Below are 13,715 nucleotides of genomic sequence, written 5' to 3' on the forward strand. Positions count from 1 at the left end.
ATATTGATGCTCGCTGTCGCTGGACGGGATGACACTGGCTGCTGCTTGAGGGGGGCTTCGCGATGTACGAGTTTGGCAGGAGTTCGTCTGTCAATAAAAACCATAGGTGACGCCCCGCGCGAGGTATGCAACTCTTATGCGAGCGCCCACCACGGTTGGGCCACGCCCAACTTATTGTTCTGCAACAGCGACGCGGTGCTGAGCAGAGAGGTATCAACAATCTTGACCGCCGAGATAAAACACGCAAAACGCACTGTCATCGGCGATGCACTGACCGCCGACTATCGCTGGCTTATATATATATCTTCTAAGGCTGTGATGGCCCCACAACATGGTTTCATTGCCTGCATTGTGGCGACGTAGCACACAGCAAATAATTATCGGCACATCACTGTAGCTACTTGCAAGGTGTCGATGCGCCGTGGTGGACGACGATGCTGAGGAGTGCGTAGCGTTTTCCGATGGCAACGTATCTCAGCTGTCATTTGAGATGACTGCTCTGTCATCGGCAATGAAATTTCGGAGCGGCAGTGTCGCTAACACGGTCGGCGTCGGGCATCGTTTGCTTTTCTTGACCCATTACGATGGCATATTTCTTCATCACAAGCACTGCACACTAGACAGCTGCAACTCCTTCCTGCATGCGAAGTCCTGCATGCGAAGTCCAACACCTTCCTGCATAACTGCAAACTGCCAAAATGCGATTGTTGCGGTGTCGTTACGGTATCCATCTTCGATCGCTGTTAGCTCCAGCAGAAACAATCCGCAAGCACCTTGGAGTGCACAACACACTCAAAATACTGCGTATATGCGCACAGAGGCACCTTCAGTAAGCAAGCGATGAAAATTAATTAATAGTGACTGCTGGGCAGCACGCTCTTCTTCACAATGGATCACGGAGACTTTGTGCACAGAACTAAACTGGCACCGTACAGCGATTTTGCAGTGACAGACGTTGCTCCCCTCTGTATGGCTAGAGTCTCGTTTTTCGTTGGTGAAGCGGCGGCCTTATTAGCCTCAGTGAAGCACCTGCGGTGAACAGCCATGCCGCGGCGATGCGTTGCCCTTCCCCTAATCGACAGGGAATGGTCAGATCACTGTCATGACTGACTTAATAAAGAAGTAAAGCCCCTATATATAAAAAGTAGCGCCAACCACTTCCCTCCTCCTCCGTTCCACTGTCGCGCTCGGCGCGGCCAGCGGCATCGAGGCGCGATATCGACAGTGGCGCCGCCTACGTCTGGCGTGCCGTGGCAGACGACAGCTAACGCGCTACCAGAGGAAATCCGCGGAAAACTTCGATCGCGCCCTGCGGAGAAGTTTTTGAGGCGCGATTTTGCTTCGTCAATCAGTAACTGGCCTTAATAAGGCCGTTTTGGAAGTGGCAACGCGACGATGCGAGACGGCGCAAATACCAAGTGTGCAGCAAGCGTTTGCGCTCGCCGGGTGGTAAACAAAAAAAAAGCCTTTCGCCCTCGCCTTGTCGGTTGCGGCAACTTAAGGCACAGCAGCATGCCATCACAACGAAGTTCTTGTCCCTAACACGTTTGATCCGTTTGTGCGTACAGCACTTTCGTCGCACAGGCCCGATAATGGCGGTGGAAAGAAAAAAATATACAAAAGCGCAACGCGTGCTTCCACGTGACATGGATTGGCCAATGGGGCGGCGGAGGAGGCGGCGAGGAGGAAACGCCGGGGTGAGCGCGGTGGCGGAAGATTTAAGAGTGGCGCTACTTTTTATATATAGGGGCTTTATCAAGAATAGCACTGCAGCGCTCCTGGCGACTGCTCACCGTATATAGAACTCCCTAGTGCGTGCGACCCTCTAGAATGTATCCGCTTGTAAGCTGTCGCCTCACTGTCGCTACTCGCGGCAAAAAAGTGCAAAATCTAATAATTCGCTTGATCTCCGGTATAGCATTCAAAACGAAAAACCGATATTTTAGGAAATAAATTGTTCGTTATTTTATTTGTTGTATTTTAAAGTATTCGATTGAAGGAAAGTGCAGGTGTAAGAATGCTCCGCATGTGCCTTGTTCGCATTCGACGGAGGATAGAAAGATAATGCGCGAAAGAGCAGGCACGCCCTTGAGGTTCCCGAGAAAGGCGTGGCAAGCGGCTCACGGCAAGTGTGCAGATAGACAGCGGGACAGTCAAGGTATTGCTAAATTGCGATAATACGTTGATGACAATACGCGGCGCTGGCGCGTTTTGTTGCGCAGTCTTCTGTGCTTGAAGAGCGGAAGCACTCTGTCGCGCAGGGTGCGCTCATGTTGGCATACACGGCTTTATCTCGACATTTCTTTTGACACGTTGTTTTTGCGCTTTCCTTGCTATCTACATTCCCTGACTGCCATCGAGCAAACTCGGGTAAAACTTGTGCGAACGAGAAACTCGACGGATCCTGCATAGCACCCCAGCCATGTAGTTTATGTATCGTTGCCTTTCTTGTATATATTGTAAATTCACCTGTGAAATACACCTGTAAATAAACAAGTATATGTGACTTCCGCAACGTAACAATATTCTTTATAAATTCATTTGAACGTACACTAAGTAGTAATAAGCTCTTATGTATGGAAGACTATAGTACGTTTAATCAAGTACTAGAGCGTCGAAGAAGTTTCGCCTTTAGTAGACGCTTCCTTCTTTAGGGCAATTAGAGTGGCCATCCATGAGTAGAAACAGCGCTGACCAGACCAGTCGACTTATAAATAGAAGTAATAGTGTTTTACCTGAATGTGATCTAGATTCAAACGAGCTCACTAGCTTCCCACAGACTAACACAAGCGAAAATCTATTGAGACATAGCAAAGATGGCTGGTCGGTGCACTCATCAGGCTGTACTTACCACAAGAAAAGTGACACTATTAGGGCTACACTGATGACTGAATTATTAAAGGAAGTAAAACAACAATATAAGCACATGTACACATCTGCCATCAATTAGTTGTGTAAATATAGGATTCTTTTAATGAAAAAAAATGATTTCAGGAGAAATCATCAAGATCAACGCGCTATTCATAAAAAAACACAATGTTTCAAGTTTTCATATAGTTCGAGCAGCTCACGTGTTCTTCTTTCTACGTCACAGTGTTATCTTACGCAATCGTCGTTAACAGGTACAACTGTACTGCACACATGACTACTAGCATTCACTACTAACACATGGGTACTAGCATTCAGTAGCATGAGTACTAGTATTGTATCTACGATATTATTGGTGTTTCCTTTCACGCTCATTTATACAGCTGTATAAACTGGGCATATATGAGAGAAAATGGAAGTTGCCATTTCGATATGTTTCAATTTGAGCTGGTCTGGTAGGTACTGATTTTGGCAAGTATGAGCCCCGCTGAGCGTGAGCTTGTCTGACATTGTTTTCATAAGCATGAGCGACGTTGGATGAACATGATTTTGGTAAGTGCCAGCTTTGAACGATGAGCGTACAATATATTGGGAGCTGGTCTAACTGAGTTCTACAGACAGTATTCACATATGATCCCGAAAAATAATATTTTTTGCATAAATAACTTCATTATTAGACAAGATTACTTCTACAATACGCATGAACACAAAAATATGACGCATAAGTGATGTCCCTTTAGTACTTTTATCCGTCATTTACCAAAATATCCCTAAAACTGCAGTAACAAATTTAAATTACTATGTGGAATTCGTTTATTAGTATGCTCATTTTAAAACTATTTCCTATTGTGCTTATAAATCAGCAAACTTTATTTACCAAGTGATAAATTTTTATTAACATAGAGAAGTGTCTTGTTTAAGATTAATCATTCTCGGTTTGATGTCACACAAATTATCATACCTTTAAAAACATAATTGAAATGTTCAATTATTAATTTCAGGTTTGCATGTAAAGTATACCCATGCGAAGCCGAAGTACCTAATACGGTATTACGATAACAATTCCTTGGTCCTCTCCGACCTAATACGGAACGTATCGCGTGAGTGAATTTTATATCAGAAAATAACTATTATTATCAGGACACTCTGAATCCTGAGGTTTGCCACGCAATTTATGCAGTGGTCTCTGCCGATACTGCCCTGAAGTATTATGACTTTCTGTGTTAAAAAATCGGAAACACTTTGTCGACACTAAAGTGTGAAACAGCGGAAGCCTGACGCTGTTGCCTGTTAAAGTGTCTGTTAAAGTAGTTTGTGGCTGCCTGGAAGTGTTGCAGCGCCGTTTGTGGATCAGGAGGAGACGCATATTCCATGGCGGTGCTATGCCAGCTATGCGCGCTACAGGCGTCAGGCCATGAGTGCAGCAGAAACAAAACCGATAGGCAAGCAGGCGCCGTTGCTATAGCAACTGTAGCAACGACGAAGAAATGACAGACCCGCGCGGCGCCGAACCACCCCGACACCCGTACTTGACGACAGTCACGTCACGCACGCGAGCCTATCAGGAGGCGCACACCTGCGCCTAGCGACAGTGACGTCACGACACAGAGGAGACCAATCAGGTGGCCGGAAAGCTGTGACAATTTCTGCTAACGGCAGATGACCTTGACAATGAGCTATTAAAGGATTCCGCCTTAATAACGTTGTTTGGGCAGGAGCTGGCGATGAATCATCCACTGCTCACAATCCCCTTCCGAATATCGACCATATGTCATTGGTGTGCTTCAGTCACCAGGTCTTTTAGGTATACTTTATAAAAGAAAGACTGTTGGGGCGTCTATGTCTAGTATGACCATGGAGTATTCTTCCCAGTGTAATGAAGAAGAGAGGAGAGCCGAAGCGCAAGCAGGATCGCAAACACAATACCTGCGACAGGGCTCGACCTGAAACAGTGCTCTTCGCTGCGGACTCTTCTTGGTTCACGGCCCACGTTCAATAAACCTCTTTTCAAGTGGTGGAGGCGCAGGTGTCTCCAGAACGCCTGCACCCTACAATTCCAATTCCGCACGCTATAGTCGACCAGGCCAGCCGATGCGGACCCAGCAGCTGTCACCGTCAGTGTTCAGTGGCCGTTAGCAGCCGTCAGTATTCAGTGGCAGGGACGACCGACGAGGTCGATGACTGGCTCACATTGTACGACAGGGTGAGCACGCACAGTCGATCGGGATACCACGAAGTTAAACAACGTCATATTTTACCTCTCGGACGTGGTAAGCTTGTGTTATAAGAAACACGAAACGGACTTTCAGACCTGGCGCGCTTTCAAAGCGTCGTTCTTGGATGTTTTCGGCCGCCCTGCCATCCGGAAGCTGCGCGCCGAACAACTGCGGGCGGCCCGGGCAGCCGCGCAGCCATTGTATCGCGAAAACCATCTGCGTCGGGGACACATCCCACCGTGCGCTGTGTTTTCGTGGCTTAGTTCGCGTTGATGCCAGACGCAACTCGAAGATCAATTCGCTCGTTGATGCTACCGCGCTTCCTCACTCCAGCGTTTGACAGCGAGTTTCCGCGGTCATCGAGTGAGATGTGTTCTTGTTTGCTAGTCCGCGCGCGCGACACCACGCATATTCATTTAGTTACTATGCCTATGTTTACAAGTTTATACGGCTGTTAAAGCTACTATCCTTACTTCATATAGATGTCCACTAATTTGCTGTCACAATCGATCCTTCGCCTTTATGGCAATTTTTTTATCAACCACTGTCTTTTCAACAGAAGCCTTTTCCTCACTCTTTGGGGGCTGCTATATTTTTTAAACATCAGATTTCCTTACATGGCTTCTATTGGCCAATAGCTGACATTAATGACGAAGGGTATTTGAATCAGTGCTCTTCATCCTGCAGTTACTGGGCTAAATATCCGATTTTTGTACATGGCTTCTATTGGCCAATAGCTGACATCAATCAAGAAGGGTATTTGAATCAGTGCTCTTCATCCTGCTGTTACTGGGCATATTTAGTGGCGCAGTTTACTAAACTCGCTGAAGCGAGAATGTTTGTTTCGAATTTCGATAAGAATTACGTACTTCCCGAAGAAGCCGACTATTTTGTGTTGACCCTCGGCCGCCTCCGCCCGCGTAGGAACTAAACATTACCCGCACTGCTTATCGGTGGCATTGCCCTTCGGGTCTCGCAAATTTTTATTAGTTTTCAACGCTCAACAATCTTGAAACCAAGTGGAACATAAGGTCAGACCACACGTATGTTTCCCAGTGAGGGCTGACTCCTGGCAGCTCCTCGCTAGACGCCTTGACAGACATCGCTTCGTATTAAACGCATCTAGAAAGCGCTTTTAAATGCCTAAATTTTGTGCAGCCGCTATCCGTCGGTCAACCTGGTGCTGGACAAAGCTGGTCCGCACAACTCATGGGCTCCAGGCCGGAGCAAATGAGCACGAGCGCGCACTCCAGCCCTGTCGTGCACACAGTTAGCCACTATACTGTTGCATGTAGCTCAGCTGCAGCGTAGCGTAGGCAGCGCTCACTGTAGGGCACCTCGATACCAGTCCCTGATTTATGAGCGGGGACGCAGTCTGTGTTGGCGCCATATTGATTCACTGCGCTTCCTTGGAGCGTGTCGAAAGCCATCGTGGTTTGGCGAAAATTCCCGCATAATTGCCCTGGAAAAGTGAGTCAAAAGTTGAAATTCACTTAAATAAAGTTTTCAGTTTCGTAGTGTATTCGCAAGGACATTTTAAGCACAAATTTAGACATATGACAGGAAGCTTTATTGTGGAGTTCCATATAAATGCACGTGAACGGAGAAATTGTTTATCTCGATAACCACTAGGCTAATTTTTAATAAGTTAACTGTATGTAAAATAAGGATGTACTGACTGTGTGAAAATCACATGCCTCACGCACAAACACACGCATGCAAAGACGCACGCGCACACGCACAATTACGCTAACAAACACGCACGCACATGCAAGCAAACCTCGACACACACTGAAAATGCACACACACAGACATAGACGCAGAAACACGCACACACGTACACCACATGCACGCACGCATACACATGCACGCACGAAAAATCACACAAGAAGACCTGCACTCGCAAACGCGCACTCACACACAAACGCGCCCACAGAGACGCGCGTGCACAGCGTATTTGTGCACGCACACACACGTCAAAGAGAAACACGCCCCAAAAAACGGCACGTTAACGCACCCACACCCACGAAAAAATACGCGCAAGCAAACAAATGCACGCAAACAGACACATACATGCACATACATGCACCAGCGCGAAATCACCAGTTTGTAAGAGATACGGGGTATATAAATGGGGCTTTTATTAATGAGAGTTTGCAAGGCCACCGGTGACGCACGTACGTGCAGCTGTCGAGATTTCACAATTATCACATTTTACATACTCTCGCATAGTTAGACAGCGGTGCTAAATTCTTCCAAATTTATCGAACACTCATGTCTGCGGCTCTAGGCATATTTGAACGGAGCACACAATTTATTTAAATATAACGTTTTTACGCGCTCTTACGGTTTCGTATGTAAAGGTGTGTGCCCATGATATAAGTGGTCAGGTAAGGTATGGTATGAAAAATATTATTGAGGTCCTGCAGAGCGTGTCACAACAGGCAGCGGGCCGCTCCCACTTAAGGACCGGAAGGCCAAGCCTCTCGGCCGCATCGTGGGCCTGTTGGACAGCCCAGAGTTATTCGGCCAGAACAGGGCTGCGGAGGACCGCATCCCACCTGGCCGAGTTGTTATCGATTGTAGAGATGCGACCGAGCACATCGTAAGAGCATGTGATCTAACGTGGCTATTTCTCCGCATCAGGGACAAGAATTGTCAGTATAAGTATCTGGATAAATGCTGTGTAAGAGACATCGATTAGGATATGTTATGAAAGAAATTTAGGACTATTTGATTTCGGAACAAAAGAAATCTGCCGACGAAACTGCGGCTACTGAATTCCACTGGAACAATGGTAAACCATGAATCTTCCGTGTAATTCGCCCAGTCTCGCCGCACTAAATCGAACGATTGACTTCCACCAATGACACGCGCCATATGTGACGTCATTCCTATTTTATAACAGCGCCCTTCATTATAATTGCACCATCTCCCGCTTAAGGGGACGCTAGCACAAACGCGTTAGAAACGTGCAGTACTCTCTAGTAAGGGGGAGAGGCCACAGCGTCTTATGCAGCCGTTTACACATGCCGGAACGTGCACCGCGTTTGCCGACGCCATCACATGACTGCTGAGAGAGTATAACGCCCGTATTCATAAACGCTCCTCGACTTGGACTTGCCACCGCCTTCAACGCGTTTCCAACGCGCTGCCCAAGGCGGTGGCAAGTCAAGTTCAAGTCGAGGAGCGTTTATAAATACGGGGGTAAGGCGGAGAGGCCACAGCGTCTTACACCAGCTTCTTACACGGGACGTAACGCGCTAGCACAAACGCGTTAGAAACGCGCCGTCTTTGGAAAGTCACAGGCCTGCGTGGCACACGCAGCACAGTTGCAGCGTAAGCTGGTGGAGCGGCTCAAGAGTCGCAATTTCGGCACCACGCACAACAGCGTCTTCGCAGCAAAGTCCCCTCGCCTCGTTTTGACGACGAGAGCGATCTCAACTGTCCGCCCGGCGTTGACGGCGAGCTGCGGCTTGTAATGCTCTCTGCACAGCAGTATGTTGAGCCCGATGATGCTTGGTTGCAGCCGCGCACGTAGCTCTACGATTCGCTTCTTCAGCAGCCGTTCATACCTTGCGAGGAGACGCCACAATGTGTACCGAAGAGGTACCGAAAATACCCGGTATACATCTCACATCGGGATCGCGTTGATTGCGCGTCTAGTCTGAATCGCATCTCGTCGTCCGCAGGCGCCTTAACTAGATGGCGCCACTTTACTGGCGGAGGCTCGGGTCGTCTGCACCTGCGCGCCTGAGTAGGGCGCGTTTATAGGGCTTTATTCTAATGCCTGATAGGGAGCACTTGCGGGGCTGAGTGGTAAAGTATCCGACTTCCGCGCAGCGGGCCTGGATTCGATCCCGGCGAAGACCGGGTTTTTTTTCGCATCTCGGGCGATAGCAGTTACGCGGCGGCGGCGGCGGACAACAACTCCAACCGAAGCGGCAATTATAATGAGCCCATAACAACTTACGCTGTAAATGGTTTAAAGTGCAACGCATTATAATGCGCTTACTAATGAAGGAAGAGTTATATTTGCTGTTCCTCGACATGAGACACGATGTATATTTTGTCGAAGCGTTATCTGAGCCGGCGGAGAAGGGTGACAGTGCGAGATGTAACCAGAGAATCTAAACCTCCAGACTTGATAAAGCCCTCGGGTAAGAGCGCCGCCTCTCTAGGGTAATAGTTGGCCGTCTAACGACGAACATTCACCGAAAATTGGTTGTGCTTGGGTACGTGCCCTCAGCGGTGAAAGTCCGTGGAGGAAAACAACACTAAATAGTCAAGTAAAACTGCAGGGTAGATTGATGGCTATTTTGGTATGGAATTTGGCACACTGTGGCGCAACAGGCTCACACGTGCCGACAGAAACGACGGAGAGCGTCGTGTTCCCTCCCTTTCTGTCGTCACGTATCTGCCTCTTGCGCTACACTGTACAAGACAGAAAAATAGTCGGCTTAAAATGGGTGAGCAAGTCAGTGAAATAAACTGGTTCTGATAACGGAATCATGTGCTTGAAGCCTATATTTGTAGCAGGGATATTTAGGCAGTTTTCATGTTTGGTTGCGTAATTCCGTAGAATAAAAAATCACCGCCCAAGCACTCCGTACAGATGGTTAGCCAGCGAAGCTGAATCGTGCGGCCCCGGTATTTATCACTGGGTTAATCTTGACGGTTCATTAAAGATTTCTCAATTATTTGTTGCGTCTTTGTATTCCTTAATGAGGTTACACACACTGACGGTATGCCCGCAGTCCGCCGTTGTCGCTTGCGTTCGATGTCTCGAGTTTGCTCGGCGGCGTGGTTAGCCGCATTCACCCGCCAATGCGGCTTGCGATTCTTCCAAATTAAGTTGCTTCTAAATTTATTATTTCTATTACGTAAGACAATCAATGGCACATACCCCCTTATGGAATGGCTCATACCCCCGTAAATGCGGCATCCCCATTACGACGACAGAAGTGAAATTCTGTGATGTAATGATGAGCGGCAACGCAGCCAGCTGCGGAAGAAGACGACGACGCTCGAACCAGTGTTGATGATGATACTTTTCTGTGGACAGTTGACTAACAGGCGCTTTTCCTTTCGCCTAGCCATATAAAGCTTCGCTTTAAAAGCCGGTGACCGGCGCATCTGTAGTTTTGGTAGAAAGGTGTATACGTATACTCCGATACGGTATATGTGGGCTGTCCTGAGTTGACATATGTGAGAGTAACGGTACTTATGTAAAACGGAAGTCTGCGCAATAGCTCGAGAAAAACTGCTTCCACGGTAAAAAAAAAATATATATATATATATATATATATATATATATATATATATATATATTATGTGCGGCGTCAAGGCAAGCAAATGCCAGACAGCGGCATGGCGAGAAAGTTTTTCAGTACTCTAAACTAGGCCTTGATGCCTTCATGTTCATAAGCCGTCTCATGAAGGCCGCGGAGAGCTGGCCTCTGCATTGCTTCCCGGCTGAGATGATGATTAGAAAAACTACACAGCACCGTAACGTTGGAGGCAGATACACAACTACCTGTCTGGTCAGAAGCAGGCAGGCTTTGCACCGCCATGTCGAACCGTCACCTTCATCTGTGGGAAAGCTACCCATGAGGAACTAAGTCAGAAAAATAATGTGACGTACACTTGTTAAAGTGGTATTAATGCGACACAAGTTTCTAAAAATTCTTTAGCATGTTTACCTGAACACGTTGCTGTCAAAATACATGTATTTTGCATGCGGTGAATGATTTACTCTTCAGGCAATCACCGTGAATGACAGTTGTTTGTCGAAATTGTATAGTTTTCTGCCAAAGCAAGTACAACCTTTAACTTCCTGTAGGATGTTCCTGTCATATATTTAGTTACTAGTAAGTTTCATTTCGCTGAACACTGTACTGGCAAGTACCCGAGCGACCACAATTACCCGAATATTCCTAATTTCCAACTTCGTGCGTAGTTACCTCATTACTACCCAAGCTTTGCTTGCCCATCACATTGTCGTGACGATGTCGATTTCATTCAGCTAGATGTCGTTATTCTGTGAATATGTACTCTTTGACATTTGGACGGGTCATGCAGAACACTTGCTGTAAAATTTGTCAACCATTTTTGGTAATGTTTGTGAGATTATGTGTTTACCTTAATCTTCATTGCTTATGTCCTGCAGAATTAGAACCATGCTCACTCTGGGTGACAAAACAGTACATAAAGAATATCCCATATATGGCAAATGAGACGTTTCAAAGGCTCTGCGATAATCCAGTTTACTTTGAAGGTGCACCTGGCTGTCCTTGGTTCCCAGAAATTTCAACAAGATAAATAAAATGTTCAGCACTCGAAACAAGAGCGCCGTTATCGTGTCATTTTTCACCACGGAATCTGGTCTGCAAATATCTCTAACTCTTCGTGCCGATGTGGGGCGTGTCAACTAAAATGCTTTCGGATTTTTAGAGCTACTAACACCGCAAAAAGCAATGTGGCCAGGACACTGAATCTATATAGTCACCTAAAATGCATTTGAAGTATGCTATAATCTTGCGCCTCGTACTGACGAAATGAAAGTACCTGTTGGAAGAAAATATTGTTTAATAATAAAACTATAACGCACTAACATGCCGGACGCTTTTTTGGCTACGAGTGCGGTCTCTTCGCGAATTCCCTATGCTGGTTACCCCTGCTTCAAGAATCAACGATGCCATATGCATCTACAGGTTGCAGAAGACGGATTGGCTTGGCAAACACACCAGTGCGGCGTTTGGCCACCTTGAAACCTGGCCTATCTTTTCTCAATTATGGGACCATACTTAGCGAGCGCGAACTTGCTCCTCAACTTTACAGTTTCCTAGGATCCAGCGCATTAGCGACAGGCTCCAATTTCTCTCTGTCTGTCATCATATCATGATTGGAACCAAAAAGGGTTTACTTGCGATCGTGCTTTCTTGCCGAAAAATCTAAACTTGTATGACAATAAGTTTCTGTTCGTGTATATATTCTATGAATATAGATAGACAAACAATATGTTTATTTTTGGACATTATTTTCACTCTTATTGTATTACAGTGGCGTAATTGAAAGCCTCAGCCATAATTTCTGGACCCGCAGCATGGAAGACAAGAAAAATTTTGGTTCTTGAAACCGAACAGTACCTACTGACGATTGCTCGGATGGCAAATTATGTCTCTCCGGTTGTTATTGAAGAAAGACATGAAATCATTCATGTCATTCATAATGCATTTCATTCATATTTCATATGAATCACCATGTAAATCGCCGACATTGGCCGTAGCAAGTGTCGCAGTGTTGTGATTTATAACGCAAGGAACCTTAGTGCAAACACACAAAAAATACCCAAGAATTATCGATGGTGATTTTAAATGCAAATGCGATGTTTCGAGAAAGCTATTCGCCTTATGAAAGGGATGCCGCGCTTGATGACGTCTGTGCGTTGCAATGGGGATGTTTATGCAATATTTTTGTTTCATTGTGTAGTTCCGCACTGAACAGAGGTGTCAACCAGCCCATCCATAGCTGTAGTTTATAGGTGGTTACATGTTTAGGCCTGTTCGTAATATGTGTGTTATCTCTAGCGGTACGAGCGCCGGTGTGGAAGGGGAAAGGTACATTCCTTATCGCTGCCTAAACGCTCTCCGACTACAATCACTGGAGTATTTTTCTTCGGCACTGGAAGGAAAAGGTGGCGGGAGAAGAGCAAGCTGTTCTTCCAAAGACCACAGCTTGCAAATGTTAAAATGCCCGACAGCAAATCCACCTCAACGACGGTAAGAGTTGTCGCTCATCGTCGAAGGCATTGGGCGAGAGCGAATGTCGTCTGCATCGGTTCCTTCTTTTTTGGCGGTAAACGTCCGACCACCACTACTCAGCAACCACCACGTAAATGGGCTAAACAGTGAAATAAACTTTATCGCATTAAAAAATTGCAGTGAACTATGATACCGTATTTCGCAGTAAACTAAGATACCGTTGAAGATGCGGTCACTGTGTTACCACAGAGACAGAGTAACTAGCCACAAATACGATTGCACGTGAAGATATTGAAATGTGGATTGCTATCGAAAATTTGGTCCCTCAATTCGCCTTCTTCTCGTTCAACGAGAGCAGAGTACATTTGGAAAGCATAGACGAGAAGATATGAAATTAGCGACGGGAAAACTCGACAAAGCAGCATAGATCCTAAGCGTTTGGGCACCACAGCTCTCATGTTGCAGCACGAGAGTCTCAAAGGGTTGGTTGGCCTTAGGCGACGAAAGTGCCCGTTATAGTGCGAAAACTATTGAAATAAACGAAGAAATCTATTCCGTTCGGAAATATCAGAAAGGAAAAAAATACCTTGATTTTGTGAATTATAGGAATTATGTCGCCGAAGAAGCATGTTTCTTGCAGTCAGAATGTTTATCCAGTGTTCTTTGTTCCATTGGGGGATTTCTTAGACAACAAAGACGGCCACCAGCACATCTGCAGGGGTTGTACAAATGGTTTTACGTATACGTAAACTCGATGTGTGTTTTGTGATCTGTATTAAGTCATGCGTGGTGATGGCAATGTTCAGGTGAAACGTAAGCCTGCGGAGACCTACAAAATAAATACATTGACGACAAAAAATGTTTAAAT

At 46.3% G+C, this 13,715-nt stretch overlaps 1 protein-coding gene across 1 annotated transcript in view; it reads left to right on the forward strand.

Annotated features, from left to right (window-relative positions):
* LOC119454178 (uncharacterized) overlaps window positions 1–11,421 on the forward strand; it is a 51,724-nt gene extending 40,303 nt beyond the window's left edge. The window contains exons 6-7 of the mRNA XM_049667965.1: window positions 3,870–3,968; window positions 11,254–11,421. Coding sequence (XP_049523922.1) covers window positions 3,870–3,968; window positions 11,254–11,405 — 251 coding nt within the window. The 3' untranslated portion in view covers window positions 11,406–11,421. The remainder of the gene's footprint in view (window positions 1–3,869; window positions 3,969–11,253) is intronic.
* The last annotated feature ends 2,294 nt before the right edge of the window (window positions 11,422–13,715 follow it).

This window comes from Dermacentor silvarum, chromosome 5, assembly GCF_013339745.2.
Source record: "Dermacentor silvarum isolate Dsil-2018 chromosome 5, BIME_Dsil_1.4, whole genome shotgun sequence".
Classification (NCBI taxonomy): domain Eukaryota; kingdom Metazoa; phylum Arthropoda; class Arachnida; order Ixodida; family Ixodidae; genus Dermacentor; species Dermacentor silvarum.